Source organism: Physeter macrocephalus, chromosome 11 (assembly GCF_002837175.3).
Source record: "Physeter macrocephalus isolate SW-GA chromosome 11, ASM283717v5, whole genome shotgun sequence".
NCBI classification, from domain to species: domain Eukaryota; kingdom Metazoa; phylum Chordata; class Mammalia; order Artiodactyla; family Physeteridae; genus Physeter; species Physeter macrocephalus.
The window spans coordinates 21,169,549-21,188,157 of record NC_041224.1 but is presented as its reverse complement, the minus strand read 5'-3'; the positions used below and the strand labels follow the sequence as shown (position 1 = coordinate 21,188,157).

Below are 18,609 nucleotides of genomic sequence, written 5' to 3'. Positions count from 1 at the left end.
AAATGAGGTAAACTCGGATCAAATAATATTGTGGATGGCTACCTTCTCCAATTATTCCACCTTACCAAATCCTACCCTTATGCAAATACGCTGTCCCCATTGTGGGAAATATGGCGAGGCTTCCCGTCAAGCTTGCTTGTTGCTTCAGCCTGAGATCCTGAAGTTTACGCTTGGACCTCAAGCAGTCTAGTTTCTCCTCTTCTGGGATCTATGCGCCAGTGAGTGCTTGCTGGTTGCTCAGCTTAAGCTGTGTGCTGACCATCCTGCTCATGGAAAGTACCCTTAGTAGAAAAAGGGGCCCTATTTCCTTCATCTTTCATTTACTACTTGATATTTCTTAGATATTCTCTACCATCCTACTCTATCAGAGAATCACTTTTAATTTCCAATAGAAACATTTTTTTTTTGCAACTGTGCAACTGGAATTCCTATGAATTTCCAGCAAGACTGTGAGACCACTATTGATATTCTCATTATAGCTTAATGAAAAGTTATCTTACACAAAGCATTTTTAAGTACCTTTATATTAAAATCCATGAAAAAAAAAATCCACGAGGTAAGTTTCTGGTTTGGTTAAAATTTTTAGAAAATATGTCTTTAAGTTTAATAATAAAGTTTTCTTAAAGCTAGTTGGATAGAGAGTAATCAGAAGAGATTCATTTCAAAATATGCCCTTTCCCTTAAATTTGAAATCAATGTTTTATCTTCTTAAAATCAAAATCAATATTAAATACAATGAAAGAAGAGTCCAGTGGGGCCAGAAGGCTATGTTAGACAGCCTGGCTACTATGGCATCATATTTCAGTAAACTCGACTGCAAGCTGGGGACCTGAACCAACATGCTCCTGAATCTCTCAAGGTCACTTTGCAGTGGGATGGACTTTGAACTTGGGGTTGGTGGTAGATTGAGATCATCACCTGCCTCCACCTGCTGTCAAGACTTTGGTTGAGAAAAAGTTTAACCGTGTGCTCATAGATACCTTGAAAGAGATACTCTAATATTTGTGGAAAATCTGACCTCTTTACACCATCTTTACTTCTGCACAGTTAGCTCTCTATAGAGTTGTATTTATTTTATGGCAGAAACCAGTAATAACGAACACCCACCCCACTGTGGAGGAAAGCATTAGAACCCCACAGTTTGAGAGATCATACAATTTTGATTACTCCAGGGTCTCTGGATGGCTCTTCTTCAACTAAGAATGTGATCATCACACTATATACCCAAGTCCTGTGGGAACAAAATTGTCAGCAAAACATTCTGAAGTCTTAAAGGCAAAAATTATATGTTTAGTTTGGGGGAAAAAAGGCTATTATAGCACAAAACTTTCTCTAAGTTTATGTCATTAGCTTTGTTATAATGTCTAAACAATGAAGGGATGGTTTCTGGAAAATTTTCTGTGCTATAGACCCAGATTCTTGCTATCCAAGCTCCCTTCTTGCTTCTCTACAAGGTATTAGAAGACTCTTCCTGCTCCTCCGTCTCCCAGCCCTTTATCCTTCATGAGGACCGCCCCTCCTACTGCCTGATTAGTATCTTGTCTTCCATTTTAGCATCTGCTCTTAGACCTGCATAACAAGAATGGTCTAGGAGAAAAGGTGGTAAGATGGGGTTTGGGGACTGGTGCACTCATGACCTTGTGGGTAAAATGGACACCACTCAGAATGGTATGTGGGGCAAAATAATTCCTGACCCAAGGTGACAGCCCAACTGCTAATGATTTTACCAGTAGTGACCAGGGAAATAAATGCCCTCGAGGATGCATTTGAAACCAGGTTATAACCTGGCTATTTGAAACCAAAGCTTTCAAAGACAGCAGAGTTGGCTGGTTACTGCTCAGTGGTATTGGTGCCCTGCAGAGGGATGATGAGAAACTGCACGTCCTTAGCAAGCAGTTCAAGGCTCAGAGTGGGAGCCGGCAGGCCTGCTCTTCTAAGGTCAGACCCTGGCTGGGAATACCTTAGACCCTGAAATGTGAGATTAAAACATCCACGTGAATGCCCCGAACCCTCAGAACCTATGGGTGGTGTGGTATCGTCAAGGGGTGAGGGAAGGTTGACCTTCTGTTGACCTCTGTCTCTCCACCCTGGAGTCATGGGGAGTGGGGTGGGATCCTGGTTGTGGGTGTAACGGGCTGGCCGGGAGCCCCTCTCGGCAGGTGTACTGGCTGTCCCTGCCCCAAGCTGGCAGTGCTATGGCATTCACGAAAAGAGTGGCTAGCTGCTAGAATTAACATAAATTTCTGCACACACTGGGTATCTGTACTTTAAACACATCTAATGCACTTTCGTCTCTGAAATCCTGAGTTGATGCATCCTTTCTCCCAGAATGGGCAGAACAGCTAGAATGAAGGCATGGGGAACGGGTGTTAACCTTCTTACTGATGTGGAAGTAAACAAAGACCACCCAAATGAGAACACACAGAGGCTCTTTATTCTGAGCTTGGTCTAGCAAGGGAGTTAGTCGCCATCATTTGCACAGACTCAAAGGCAGGCAGGGAAGTAGGGAAGTTTTATAATGAAAAAAAGGGCTTCAGGTGTGGCCTCATTGGATGTTGTCATGGGGAAGCTGGAGGTGGACTAATGAATAAAATGTGAGGCATGTTATCTGATTGGTTTGGGGACTGTGTTTGACTTTCTTTGGTTGATCTTGAGTTGGAAGCAGGGGTATAAAAGGAGAGAAGCTGGCAGTTATTGAGCAAGTCCTAACCATTCTGTGCCAGTTGCTGCAGTGGTTGTGGTTTAGTTTCCTGGCCTGGTTGCCACAGAAGTGGTGGGTCAAGTTCTATCATCCCATGTGATCTGGTCACTCTATTTTTCTACTCAGTCTCTCACCAGGGCGTCTCCAACAGCTGCACCTTGGCACTTTCTCTTGTAGTTGGTGCTCCTTTCCCCACATGCTACCCCATTCTCTTCCCCCACCCTTTCCAAAATCTTTCCTTTGCGGGGCTGTGGGGAAGTAGGAGAGGGCCCTCCAAGGGCCAGCACTTCCCCCATGCTACAAGATGCTGCAGAGATCTCTCCTCAAGGCAACAGATGCCCTCCTTAGGAGCTGTCCCTGTCTCCTCTCCTTGGCTGCCAGGCCCATAACTAGAGTTAAATCCCAGCATAACTTGTCCGTGGATGTGCTGGCCTTGTTAACAAAGGAAAGAAACTATACACTATAGGAGTTGTAAGAATCAGTCATACATGACATACCATCCAGAGCCTAAAGAGAGCCCCAGGACTGGATTTTGAAGGTTCTGGAATGTTGGCCTGAAGAAGCAATAATTCAAGGACTTTTTTCACAGCACAGGATTTTAAACCCTAGCAAAGAGTCCAGGGGATGGGGTGAACTCATTTCTCGGGTGATGCTTACAAGCCTGGAGAAAGTGACGGACAAAGGCAAACGAAGTAGATGTGCCCGAGTTTCCAGGGCAGAGAGTTTTGCTGAGGGAGACACGCTAGAGGGTTGGGGGGATCCCAGAGGGCACATCACTGACCAAGACCATGAGGAATGTGCTGATGAAAGGGTCACCAGCAACACCACGTTCAGTGGTGACTCTCCTTTGCAGTCCAGACCTTTTGATAGGATAAATGGTCACAGAATGTGGCTCATTCTTATCCAAGGGAATGGTGGGGCCCTGAAATAATAGAGACCAGGTAACAGGATCTAACTGCCAGAAGCCAAGAGTCTGTAACTGAGGTTCCATAATGATCCTCAAGGTCAGAGGGGCAGCTGAATGGCCTTGACCTGCAGGAAGTTGTGGATATGGTTGTTAGAGCTTGGCATCGGAAGGGGAAACACAGATGGGCAGCCAGTGAGGGCGCTGCTTCACATCTGCCAGCAGAAAAGAGAGAAACGGAGGTGTAGAAGGTTGATGGTTGTCAGCCCAATAAAAATCGTGATCTCTTGCTCAGTTGCTGGACTCGGCCTAATTTTTTTTTATTAACAGACTTTACTTTTTAGAGCAGTTTTAGGGTTACCGAGAATTGCTCTTTGCACAGGAAGTACAGAGAGTTTGGCTTCACCCCCACAGATTCTCGTATTATTAGCATCTTGCATCAGTGTGGTATGTTTGTTACAACTGATGAACCAACATTGCCATTATTATTCACTAAGGTCCATGGTTTACATTAGGGTTCACTCTGTGTTGTGCAGGACTATGGGTTTTAACAAATGCGTAAAGTCATGTATCCACTTTTACGGTATCATATAGGATACTTTCAACACCCTAAAAATTCTGTGCCCCATCAATTTCTTCCTTCCTTGGAACCCTAGCAACTACTTATCTTTTCACTTTCTCTATAGTTTTTTTAAAAAATTACTTTGAAATCTTTATTTTTTTATTTTTTTAACATCTTTATTAGAGTATAATTGCTCTACAGTGGTGTGTTAGCTTCTGCTTTATAGCAAAGTGAATCAGCCATACATATACATATATCCCCATATATCCTCCCTCTTGCGTCTCCCTCCCACCCTCTCTATCCCACTCCTCTGTAGTTTTGCCTTTTCTGAAATGTCATACAGTTGGAATCAAATCTTACTTCTTTTACTTAGAGTATTTAATTTCCTCCATGTCTTTTCATGGCTCATTTCTTATCACTAAATACTGTTCCATTGTATAGATGCACTACAATTTGTTTATCAACTCAGCTGTTGAATGACTTCTTCATATTTTCCAGTTTTTGGTGATTATAAATAAAGTGTTATAAATAACTTGTGTGGACACAGTTTTCAAATAATTTGGTTAAATACCAAGGAGTGTGATTGCAGGATCATAATGTAGAGTGTGTTTAGTTTTATAAGAAACTGCCAACCTGTCTTCCAAAGTGACTGTGCCATTTTGCATTCCCATCAGCAGGGGATGAGAGTTCCTCCTTTTTTGGATTTTAGCCATTTTAATAGATGTGTAGTATTATATCATTGTTTTGACTCACAGTGACCTGCACATGTGTTATGTTGAGCATCTTTTCATATGCTTATTTGCCATCTGTATATCTTCTTAGGTGAGGTAAGTATTCATAACTTTCCCTCATTAAAAATTTTTCCCCAGTTTTATGGAGATACAATTGATGTATAACACTGTGTAAGTTTAAGGTATAAAACATGTTGATTTGATGCATTTATATATTGAAAAACGATTGCCACCATGGAATTAGCTAACACCTCTGTTATGTCATATAATTACCATTTCTTTTTTTGTGATGAGAACATTTAAGATCTATCCTCTTAGCAATTTTCAGGTATTATTAATACAGTATTATTAAGTATAATTGCCATGCTGTACATCATATCCCCAGAATTTATTCATCTTTTAAGTCAAACTTTGTATGCTTTGACCAACATCTCCTCATTTCCCCCTTCTCCAGTCCCTGGTAATCACCATTCTATTCTCCATTTCTATGAGTTCAGCTTTTTTGGATTCCATATACACTATTTGTCTTTCTCTGTCTGGCTCACTGCGTGTAACGCCCTCAGGGTCCATCTATGTTGTCCCAAATGGCACCATTTTCTTCTTTCTCATGGCTGAATAATACTCCATTGTATACGTATACCACATCTTCTTTGTCCATTTATCTGTTGACAGACGCTTAGGTTGCTTCCATATCTTGACTGCTGTGAATAATGCTCCAATCACTCTGGGTGTGCAGATATGCCTTTGATATTTGATTTTCGTTTCCTTTGGATATATACCCAGAAGTGGGATTACTAGATCATATGGTAGTTTTACTTTTAATTTTTTGAGGAAACTACATACTGCTTTCTAGAGTGGCTATAATAATTTACATTCCCAACAGTACACAAGAGTTCCCTTTTTTCCACATCTTCACCCACAATTATCTCTTGTCTTTTGATGACAACCATTCTAACAGGTGTGAAGTGATATCTCATTATGATTTGAATTTGCATTTCCCAGGTAACGTTGAACACCTTTTCATGTACCTTTTGACCATTTGTATGTCTTCTCTGGAAAAATGTTTATTCGGTTCTTCTGCCCATTTTTTAAATTGGATTATTTGTGGGGGTTTTTGTTATTGAGCTGTGTGAGTTTTTAAAAAAATATATTTTGGATATTAGCCTTTTATCTGATATGTGATTTGCAAATATTTTCTCCCACTCCATAGGTTGCCTTTTCATTCTGTTGTTGGTTTCCTTTGCTTTGCAGAAGGTTTTTAGTTTGATATAGTCCCATTTGTTTAGTTTTGCTTTTGCAGCCTTTGTTTTTGGTGTCAAATTCAAAAACAAACAACCAAAAAATTGCCAAGACCAACATCCAGAAGCTTACTCCCTGTGCTTTCTTCTATGAGTTTTATGGTTTCCGGTCTTGGATTAAAGTCTATAATCCATTTTTCTTTTGTCCATTTTTGAATTAGATTTTTTTTAGTTGTTGAGTTTTCAGAGTTCTTTGTTATATTGGATTACAAGTCTTTTATCAGATAAGTGTTTTGGAAAGATTTTCTCTCAGTCTGTGGCTTGTCTTTTCATTCACTTAACAGTCTTTCAGAGACACATTTTTAATTTTAATAAAATCAAACACCCATTTTTTTTCTTTTATGTATAGTGCTTTGGGTGTTATATCTAAAAAGTCATTGTTAAACCCAAGGTCACCTAGATTTTCCCCAATGTTATTTTCTAGAATTTATAGTTAAACTTCTTATGTTTAGGTTTATAATCTATTTTGAGTTAATTTTCATGAAAGTTCTAAAGTCTGTGTTTATATTAATATTTTTTTGCGTGTGGATGTCCAGTTTTTCCAACACATTTGTTGTAAAGGTTATTCTTTCTCCATTGAATTGCCTCTGCTCCTTTGTCAGAAACCAACTTACTGTATTTGTGTGGATTTATTTCCAGACTCTCCATTCTGTTCCATTGATTAATTTGCCTATTCTTTTACCAGTACCACATTGTTTTGATTACTGTAGCTTTATACTAACTTGTGAAGTCAGGTGGTGTATTCACACTGTTGTGAAGTCTTCCAATGTTGTTGTTCTTCAGTACTGTGTTGGTTATTGTGGGTCTTTGCCTTTCCATATGAACTTTAGAATCACTTTATGGATATTCATAAAATACCTTGGTGGAATTTTGATTAGAATTGTGTTGAATCCATACATCAAGTTGGGAAGAGCTGTTAACAACATTAAGTCTTCCTATCCATAAACAGGGGATATCGCTCTATTTACTTAGATTTTCTATGATTTTTTTAATCAAAATTTTATAGGTTTCTTCATACTACTCTTGTACATAAGTTTTTAGATTTATGTCTATACATTTCATTTTTGGGGTGCTAATAAAAATAGTTCTGTGTTTTTAATTTCAAATGCTAATTGTTTATTGCTCGTATATAGGAAAGCAATTAATTTTGTATATTAACCTTGGATCCTGCAACCTTGCTTCAATCACTTATTAGTTTCAGGGGTTTTTTATGTGTGATTTTTAAAAGATTTTCTACATGTAAAATTATGTCACCTGTGAACAAAGGCAGTTTTGTTTCTTCCTTCCCAATCAGTATATCTTTTCTTTTCTTTTCTTGTCTTACTGCATTAGCTAGGTCTTCCAGTGTGATATTGAATAGGAAGAGAGGACATCCTTGCCTTGTTTCTGATCTTAGGGAGAAAACACCTAGCTTCTCACCATTAAGTATGATGTTAGGTATAGGTTTTTGGTAGATGTTCTTTATCAAGTTGATAATTTCTTTATATTCCTAGTTTTCTGAGAGTTTTTATTATAATTAATGTTGGATTTTGTCCAATGCTTTTACTGCATCAGTTGGTATGATCATATAACTTCTTTAGACTCTTGATGTGATGGATTATATTAATTGATTTTTGAATATTGAACTGATTTTACATACCTGGAATAAATTCCACTTGGTAATATGTACAGTGGCATGTAATTATTTTTATACATTTTTGGATTTAATTCTGTAGTAGTTCGTTGAGGATTTTTATATCTATGTTCATGAGAGATTGGTTTGTAACTTTTCTTTCTTTTAATGTCTTTGTAATAGGGTAATGCTGTCCTCACAGAATAAGTTAGGAAGCATTCCCTCTGCTTCTGTTTTCTAGAAGAGATTGTAGAGAATTGGAATAATTGAAAGGACGACTACTTTTATCAAGGGAAGTTGGAGGGGAGGGGTAAGGGATTCGAAGTACTTGCAGTCATTGCAGTCATCTGAATCCTCAGAGTGCATGACTTTCTTCATTTCTGGAAAAGTTTTATTTCAAATACTGCCTCTCCATTCTTTTTTTAAATCTCCCCTGTAAGTTTCATTTGGTCATATTTTGGACCCTACCATTCTATGTTCCACAGTCTTAAACTATATTGTAAAATGTGTGCATACATCTCTATGGTGCATTTGTACAAAATATCTATCTTCCAATTCACTAAATTCTTTATTCATTTGTTTATTTTCTTCCTACTTATACCATCTACTTTTCTTTCATTCTCAGTGATTATATTTTTCCTCATCACTTTAACAAAAGCATGGCTAGTCCCTTCTTCCTAGTGCTTATTTTTAAAATTTAATCTTTTTAACACTTGATACATAATTATTTTGTATTCATGATGATTTACAATATATGACATTATCAGGTATCTAATTGTACCTTTGCTTATTTTTTTGTGCTGGCCCTGAGTCATAGAGTCTTGTTTGTCATTTGCTGGTTAATTTTTTGCTGTGAGCTCTTATTTGGATGGTCATAATCTATGGGAATCCTTATTGAAGGTGCCAGGAATTTTTTTCCTAGCATACTCTTCCTCTGGCTTTCAGTAGTGATAGCACTTCTATTTCCCTATCTTATGTAGATAGAAATCTTTTAATGACCTTTCTCAGTTCATCTTTCAAGATTAGGGTTCTGGGTCACTTTAATCTGCACTAGAGCTTCAGTATTTTACTCACCCCTTCTTCTTGCATCTCATACCTTCTTTCAATGATTATTTCACATTAATTCTGGAATTTTCCTTAAAATATTCTTGAGGACAGTCATTCAATAATAAGCTCTGTTGTGTTGGCTGTGTCTCCTTCTATCTCCCTTTCAACTCTTGGGAATTTGCTCTGCATTTTGTAGGCTCAGGGCTCATTTATATATTTTAAAGCATTTTATATCTCACTCCATCCAGCATCTACCTTTTTTGTAGCTTGAGAGCTGGCTTATTTTTTTATAGAAAATATAATCCACTCTTTTTAAGCCCAAATTAGAAGCAGTGTGTGTACATTTTTTATAAAGGTCTTATATGCACTTTCCAGGTTGTAAATTCTTGTAAGTTAGGTATATTGTCTTATCTTTCATTGTATCTCTCCTATCTCCCTACGCTCAATATCTAGTATAAAGTAGGTGCTCAATCTTTTAAAAAAGATAAAACAGTGTGTCATTTCTTTTTAAAATGAATTTGCTCTGTCACTTTGCCTCTTGGGAGTCTCATCCAGAAGCAATATAATTCAATTAAAATTATATCGTCAAGCTCCATCATTTGTGATCTTGGACAACTGAGTAATATTTTTTTTAAAGTAGAAGTAGGGAACAATGCAAGATGTTTTGGACATAATGAGACGATATATATGATGCCTGCAGCCCAGTGTTACAACACTGGATCTCTAAGACTTGTTAGCTTTCCTCAATAAACTAGATAAAAACAACCCTGGTTGCTACCAGTATCAGTTTATTTTTTTTCCCCTTTTGGTATTTGTAGAGAAAAAGTGATAAAGAAATTATCAGTTGAAGATAACTTTATCTTTTGGCAACAAAATATAAATTTGCTTTATAAACTATTATACTACTGGATTATACTGATTTACCTTGGGTGCCACCATTCCAGTTCATTTCTTGTCTAAATGATGAATGGCACTTGAAACAGTATAGAGTAATGTTATTTTTAGTAGGTGGTAACAGTTAATAAAGGAGTTTCCCAGCTGAAACTAGGCAATAAACAGCTATGACAGCAATGAAATATGTGATTTTTTTTCTAAATGGAAAATAGTGAACGTATAAAATGTTACGGGACCTGAATTCAGAATCCGGATGTAAAACTGAAATGTTTCTGTGTTTGCATGCCTTTTTACACTCTTCTGCTTCATCTTTCTCTTCCTTCTTTATAACTTTTTCTCATTTTTACTCTCTCCCTTCTCTTCCTTCCTTCCTTCCTTAAAAAGGAAAACCTGGAATGAGCTTTGACATGATGCATCCCTTACTTATTTAATGTAGGGTGATGGTGTAGTGCATTGCCAATGAAACACAAATTGCAATTTCAAAATCTAAAGGGCCTTTAAAAATAGCATGAGATTTAGAAATAGAAAAGCCACATTGAACACAAGAAATGTATATCTTATTTTTTCTTTTTGGATAAATATCTCTTCTTTTATTTCAGTGAGACAGCAAATTTGGGCCCTTTCTCTTGTCCTTACCTATAAGAATTATATATCTTTTATGTAATGGCATTTAAAAATTTCACATCTTGCATTTTTTTACATGTGCCTAGCAAAAATTGAAATGATGGTAAACCCTCATAAATTACATTTAATAAGGAATTACTTATTGAGCAACATCTATCTGCCAGGAACTTTTCTAGTAACTGGGGATACAATAGTGAGAAAGTCACAATCCAGCTCCAATCTTACAGACTAATGGAGGAATCACTGAAGTAAGCATGCAATGACCACACCAGCCCCAGAAGTGCTAAGATCAGTGAGAGAAGGCTGTGAGAGAACCCAGGAATGAAATTTAACTCAGCCTGAGAAAATAAGCCAGGATACTTTAGAGGTAGTCCTTGAAGCTGGAAACTAAAGAATAATTAGTATTCACCTGGTGCTTGGGGTGGGAAAGGGATCTCAGATCTGGAGTCTAGAGGTGGCATGTTCAGAAAACTGCTAGTGTAATAACTGAGTAAGATCATGATTGAGAACAGGAAGATGTAATCAGCAGTGAACTGCAGAAGGTAAGCTGTGTTTGCAAGCCGTGCTAGGAAATATGGCACTTCCGGAAATATGTAGGAGTGGCCTTATGCTTCAGAATGATCACTCTGCCTGAAGAATGGGAAATGAGTTTTGGGTAGTGGAAACATCTGGTTCAGGTTATTGCTGAGTTGAGAATTGTTGGAGTCTTGACATACATAGAATGAGTGAGACTTGATGATTGATGGGTAGAACGGGTAAGGGTAGTCCAGGACCAACATGTACGTTCCTGACTTGGCAAGATGGACAGAAGGCTCCATTCACTGAAATATAGAATAAGGGAGTAAAGACAGACTGGTTGGTTGGGTGGGGGGGAAGGAAGATGAAATTAGTTTTTGATTCAAGTAGGCAAGTCAGTTAGGCTCTGTGTGTGTGCGTGTGTGTGTGTGTGTGTGTGTGTGTGTGTGTGTGTGTGTGTGTGTTCTGGAAGAACACTTAAGATACTGGTTTGAGTAACATGTCATATCAGGACCTCAGATATAGATTTGGGAGATAACAATGTATAGATATTACTTGAAGTTATGAGCATGAAGAGAAAGCCTAGAAAAAAGTATAATCTGAGCAGAGAGGAGGACTAATGTGGAACTATAAGGATAGTCGACATTTAAGAGATATACAAAGAGAGAGAAGTAGGCAATGTGTTTCTTAGAATTCATTTACAAAGCAGAGAGATAAGGAGAATAAATATTTCTGAAATTGGAATGGAGCACAGAGCAATGAAATGCTAAATTGTGTGGAGTGGTCAATTATAATATGGCAAATTATGGATTTTCCTCCTAGAATCCTGAATGCTCATACCTTAGAACATTGTTTTTACTGAGTCTTTTTTCTTAGAATATTTGGAAAATCTGCTTTCTTTGTATCTTCTTAAAAAGCACAGAAGCGTTTTCTGTCCCTGATCTATGGTTCTTTCCACCCTGCATTCTCCAGTCGCTTTTTATAGTCTTGGTGTCTCCGTCTCTTGCAGTTATATTGCAGAAATTAAAAGAAGGTAGTTGAATAGAACCTCAAGATGCCTTTAAGAAATCAAGTATAATGGAATATTTTGAATGTTTAACTCCATATAATTTCTATAATTATTCACCTTCATAAAATTTTATTATTTGTAATATAAAGTTCAGGTGTTCTGAACTTTAGTGTACTGTTCATTCTGAATGTGGATCCTGAAATTGTATGTTTCACTTGTAAAAGCATATGAAGATGAATTGACATGAAAATCCGTGTACTTCAGAGGAAGAAACACTGCACTCGGTAGCAGGATATTTGAATTCCAGTTTCTAATGCCAAATTACTGTATTTCCTCGTAAGTATCCCTTAACTTTCTTGGGTCCAAGTAATGTGATTTGGAAAATAATGATCCCCGATGTCCCTTCGGTTTTTAAAATCCTGTGGTTTTCAGTTTATCTAAGCAAGCAATGCAAAGTTTCCATTCAGTGATAGAGGACAAGCATTTCATTCTCATGAGACAATTCTAGTAATTGGGCCTGAAGTATTTGAATAAGTTTTAGTGACAATAATGTTCTAAATTACATGAACATGATTAAGCATAGGAATTAATATAGAACATTTTTATGTTACTTATAACTTTATTGTAATTTTCCTCCCATTTTTGTGCCTGCCCTTTAGTTGTTAATGCTATCTCCTGAAAGAAAAATTTATCGTAAGGGCTTAAATTGTTTAAACATGATGTACATAGGGCCATAAACATCTATGATTAGCTAGATAGAGAAATGGTGCAATTGTTCAAGTTAAATATTTTCTAAAGACACTCCCTTGAAAGAGTAAATGAACTGCCTTGGACTCATTTGTTAAGAGTTTCGGATAGTTACCAGCAGTTTCAGTCATAAGAGGCAAATCTGGAAATCAAAAAATAGAGAAAAGAGAAAGAATGTTTTTAATTATAAACCCACCCATTACAACGGCCTGATCTCTAAGAAGACGTATCAAGCAATGCTCCTCTGCCTGGCCAGAATGTTAGCTTTCCCAAAGAATGAAGCTTTTGGTATCCTTTGGATTTCCTGCGTTTTCACCTCTGTACTGGTTCAGCAAGGAATGGAAGCCTTTCAGTGTGACAATGGAGTCTCCTTGCCTCCTGACAATGTGTGTGACTTCACAGATCAGTGTGGTGACATGAGCGATGAACAGCAATGTAAGTTCCCTTCCTCTCCTTCCTCCAAGTCCTGTCTACCTTTAGTCCAGAGGCTGCTGAGCCGCCTGGGGAGGCTAAGACACCTGGCCCTGCATGGATCCCATTTATATGCCTTTAGAGTCAGTCAGAAACTAAAATACTCTTTTTAATAAAGAGATAGATCCACAAATAAAAATAACTCTAATTAAATGGTATCAAATTGCTAAGATTCTAACTAAATGGGATGTATTTTGAATCAGTTTTTACTGATTATAAAGAAGGAGTGAAATGTAGAAAGGTAGCTTTTAATGGTATATCAGTGAAACAAGATTTGAAAGAAGCTTGTGACTGCAGTTTTAAAATGCTGTGATGGAAATTATGAGCTTAAGTTTGAGTTCAGTATGGGAATATTTGAAATGAATTTTAGGTTGAGTGAGATTTTATTTTTGCTTATAGGACACTACCACCAAGTGAGTTGGTGCCTCTCATACACAGAGCATAACTCTGACTTATATCCTTTGATTCTAAGGCAAAGGAAAGAGGGCAAGCATCAGAGAGTGCAGGGCCTAGACTTGGATCCTGGGTAAACCATCTACTAATTGTGTGATCTTGAACCTCCAGTTTATTATAAGAGGTCATAAAGTGAGATAAACTGATCTCACTGGCAGGAAAATACTCCAGGTATAACATTAATAAAAGTTCACCAAGGGAAGATATGGGTAGAGACACGCATGTTTCTGTAGTTTCTATTTGCAATATCACATCCTGAAAGAAGACTGCATTTCATCAATGGAACTAGCGCCCTTCCTACAGTCACCTTTCATAAAAAACATTATCATACAATTAAATAGGTTCATTCATATTGATTTTTAGTAACTATTGACTCAATTATTTAGAGGCACTAAGTCTAGTATTTTAGAGCAATATGTTCAAACGTATTTTCTACTTTTTATTCAGATACTATATCAATTAGTGTCTACAGAATTCTTCATTTTCTTCTCCTACATAAGGTTCTACATGTTTGATTTTACTATTGTTGGAATTCTATTCAAATATTCAGTTGTTATTACTTTAAAACAAGAGGAGTGATTACTGAATAATTTCTTTTCTTTAGAAGGAAACAGGTGGAGGATTTTTCTCCCATAGTTTGGAGATTGTGATCGTGCTGTTCGATTGCACTTTGTGTTTAACAATTCCTAAGACAGGGATTCATTTTATATTTGTTCCATTTCCCCAGAGACGCTACATGTGTATGTGCTGCCCTTTCCATGGCCTGTCTGGGGAAAGCCCTTGCTTTCTTTGGTGAGCAGCTAAGACGAACCACTCGGTTGGTTTGACAAGAAATGCAAAGTCCCTTCCATTATTAATCCCTCTGAAGCTTCCTTTTAGCATGGTTGCTGTGATAACATGCGTAGTCCTGCTTCAGGGAAAAGGTTAATGCGAAAGAAGGTGAAAGCCGCTGAGTGGGAAAGGTCTCAGCTGCATGAAAGATACTAATAACCCCAGCCTTAGAGGAGAGTCCAAGGAACAGATTTGTCGAATAAACAAATTTCATTTTAAATGTTACACTGGGAGGTCACCTTTTGGCTTTTACACTTTTCATTTTCATTTCTGAGAAGTTTCCACTTTGGTATTTTATTTAAAATGGGATAACCTGTAGATAAAATTGAGAATCGCTTTAAAGCGTGAGTTTCTTTTGTACACCACACTAGGGGGAAAATATTGTGGAGGAATAATGATGGCCAAGCAATTTTTCTCTTGAAAATTTGTGATGCTAAAGTTATAGACAAGATTTTTTTTTTTTTAACTGAAGCTGACTTTATAATGATGTTTCAGTAGTCACATTTTGGGAAAAAAATTAATCTATGACCCTCTTTAAAGTCCAAATGGTGTGAGCTTTAAAGAAATAGATTAATATGTTGACTTTTCTAAATGAAATTGGCATAGTTGAAGTTGAATTTCGGATGCAACTGAGTCTATTAATAGTGTTTTTGAAAATATTTTTATTTTACATGATGGACCTGTTTTTCAGAATACTTAACCTATTATTTTAACTCAGTATTTTTTTAAGATTAGATTTTAAATGACTAAATCTTCACAATGAAATAAATTCTATTTATACACAATATTCAACACAATAAATCGTGAGCAAGAAAAATAATTTTTAGATGTAACAACTATTTGGTTCTAATGTTGACAAGAATCTCTCTTTATTAGAATTTATTAATATCCTGAGCCAGGGAAGTACATGTTGTGGTATTGATCTGGGTATTTTAAAAAAATTATGTTTCTAGTGTTGCAATGTCTGCTTCTATGCAGAACCCCATTGCCTGGTCTTCCTCATTCTGTTAAGCACAGCAATAATCTAGTTTCCCTTCTAGTAATTGCTCAGAATTATTTGATGTATAAAGGCTTTACTCTGTTTTAGTTTTACTCAACAATAAAACAGTAATATTACTTATGTTGCTATTCAGATCCAAGTCAACCATAAGACTATGAACTGTACTATTGATACAATGTTACAATGTTGAGATATATCCCCTGGAGTGGGTTTCTACCCCTGAATTATTACCAGAAAATACTCCAGTATTTTCTCAGAAATTACTCCAGTAATTAGATAATTACTTTAGTATACCTGAAGTTAGTATTAACATTAACTGTTTCATACATTTACTTTTAGAGCTAAAATTACTGTGACTCAAAATGGAAAAATATATTCAGTTAAATAATTTCTCCCCTACCTACATGTCTTGCTTAAGAACATTTCCATTTGGTCTATTTTTAATACTTTGATTTGATGAAATATAAAGTTTTGAAGTATTACCTAACTTCTTTTGCAAACTTTTTTTGATTTAGGAATAAAAATTTTTTCAAAAGGTCTTTACCTCATGTAAATCTAAATTTGTATGTGAAATGTGTGAAAATTACATTAGAGGTGCATTCTGAAAATCTGAGAGGTGATAGTGTTTAATCAGATGATAGTAAGTACATTGTTTCTTCAGTAGGATGACATAAATGTCAACTACTTTTAAAAGCAGTTGTAGAAGTTCATTGAAATACTTGAAGATAAGCATTAATAGAGTGAAATGTGAGATTTCATGTGCAATATTTATCTTACCACTACACTGGATGCAAAATGTTTTAAGCATATTTTTTGTTAATCAACTAAAAATCCTATTCATCATAGCAAAATGTCTCAATTTGGGCTATTATAACAAATTCTGTAAACTGGGTGGCTTAAACAGCAAACATTTAATTCTCTTGGTTCTGGAGGCTGGGAAATCCAAGATCCTGGTGCTGGAATATTTGGTGTCTGATGATGGCCTTCCTCCTGCTTTGCAGATAGCTATTTTCTCACTGTGTCCGCACATCGTGGGGAGAGGTAGAGAGAGCTCTGGTCTCTCCTCCTCTTTTATAAGGGCACTGATCCTATTTCATGGGCTCCATCTTCATGACCCAATCACCTCCCAATACCATCACATTGGGGATTGAGGCTTAAACATATGAATTTTGGAGGGATATAAACATTCAATCCATAGCACAACAGAATTATAAGTGTTAGAAATCTAATAATAAATATGGGGAGACTAGTTGAAGAAAATTGGAAAAATAATAACAGGTATCTGGAAGAAAGAGTCATGACCAGACTGTTTCTTTATGGGATGCTTCAATGGTGTAAATATATACAATTTAGTGAAATCAGTCTACATGTTAATTAAATTCTAATACAAAGTATAACCAGGATAAGTTTTAACTCTAATAAAATGACTTGCAAGTTCAGCTAGAAGAATGAGAATAGCTGGAAAAGGGGATAAGAAAAATATAAGAAAATGAATAACTTTCATTAGTGGGTTTATAATAGTGTATCAGGCACTCTCAGAGCATTCTGAAAATTGGCTGGATGGTGACTCTTTCTCACAAAGAAGCTAAAACTTGAATTTTGTCTTGACCCATCCTACAGGGTTTCTATCATGGTTTCAACAAAAGAAGCCATATAACAATTCGGGCAAACTTGGTGGAGTCATGTTTTTATGAAATGCTGCCACCCTTCCAGAGCTGCCAACAGTTTCTTTAATATTTTGAGGGAGGTCATGAGAAATAAAAATGTTAGCTCTGTTAGGGCAGGAAATCTACCTAGTTTTCCCCATTTCCTGGAAGACTGAGTCACACATATATTAGAGTGACTGATTACTGGTTTACCAACTGGCTGAATTTCTCATCTGCACTATTTCTTTCATCCTGGAATTGGCTAGAACTACTCAGTCTTGCAGTGCGGTCTGTTATTGTTTTGTGGCTCAAGTGTGCAAATTGACATAATCCAAGAAGGACGTTCAGTTTGTGAGCTCTCTTTGAAAATCTCAAAGACACCTAGTGACATCAGATGGTGAACTGTTTCTTCCATAAGCAAAATGTCTGAAGCCAATCTATATAGATAGAATTACTGCCATGTTTGTCATCCCATATACCTTTTTTGTGTGTCAATGATTATCATTTCTATGTGTAAATGTTGCCACTAAAGAATTAACTAGGAATCCTGAGAGAAGGCTTGCATTCTCTTGTCAAAGTTATCAATTTAATGAAGGCAAGGACCTTGAATCACAGCTTTTAAATAAGTTTCCATCAAAGAAGCAAGAATAGAATATAATGTTCTCTACTACCCAGAAATAATTGTGACTTTCCAGTGAATAAGTCTTAAAATGCTTGATTGGATTTGGAAGAATACTTTTTTTGAGACAAATTGAAAACCTATTTAGGGGAAAAAAAAATGACAGTTCATTTGTTCCTGAATTAGTTTACTTGATGGAAGTTTTCTCTATGCAAGAGAGATAACTTTCCTAAGGCCCTGTATTCACCATTATAGAAACTAGTGAAAAGTCATAAGATCTTTTGGCCAAGCTGCTACTCTGGAATAGAGAATTGTATACAAACAGCTATGCAACTTTTATAATACGTGAGTACTGCTGCAGGCTGGAGTGAATGCCACACATTGTCAATTATTTCTGCAGAAATCACCAGACGATTACAAACACTTGGAGGACTCCTTTGAAATTTACTAATCTTGAAACAGTGTTAAAGTTAAAATATGGTTTGGAAATCTTTTTCTCATGTGACACTGGTGGTATCTATGTCAAATTCTTGCCAAAGATGTGCTCAATGGCTTGAGATTAAAGGCAAACATATGACAAGATTCCAACTTAAGTAATATTATATAATTCTGGTGTGAGCTATGGAAGTTCTAATTCCATTTGCTATCACATACCTTTCTGATTTACAGTTTTTCCTGTTTTTGTCTCAATGAAACTAATAAAATTAGTTCAGTGTGAAAGATAAACATTTCCCTGATAAAAATTAATTAATGGTTTCAAATTGCCAGGCCAAATAATAGCACTCTTTCATGGAAATCTACTTTTGAGAATAAATTTTACTTTCACTTAATCGGACTATTTTGAATTTATTTCATCCTTTGCAGGAACTGGCCATTAATTTTTACATTAAATGAGAGTAAGGGAGATAATTCTTTTTACAAATGTTTTTATATGCTATCTACAT

At 36.5% G+C, this 18,609-nt stretch overlaps 1 protein-coding gene across 1 annotated transcript in view; it reads left to right on the top strand.

Annotated features, from left to right (window-relative positions):
• The first annotated feature begins 12,881 nt into the window (after window positions 1-12,881).
• The window catches only part of MALRD1 (MAM and LDL receptor class A domain containing 1), a 653,641-nt gene continuing 647,913 nt past the window's right edge, over window positions 12,882-18,609 (top strand). The window contains exon 1 of the mRNA XM_024129703.1: window positions 12,882-13,080. Coding sequence (XP_023985471.1) covers window positions 12,882-13,080 — 199 coding nt within the window. The remainder of the gene's footprint in view (window positions 13,081-18,609) is intronic.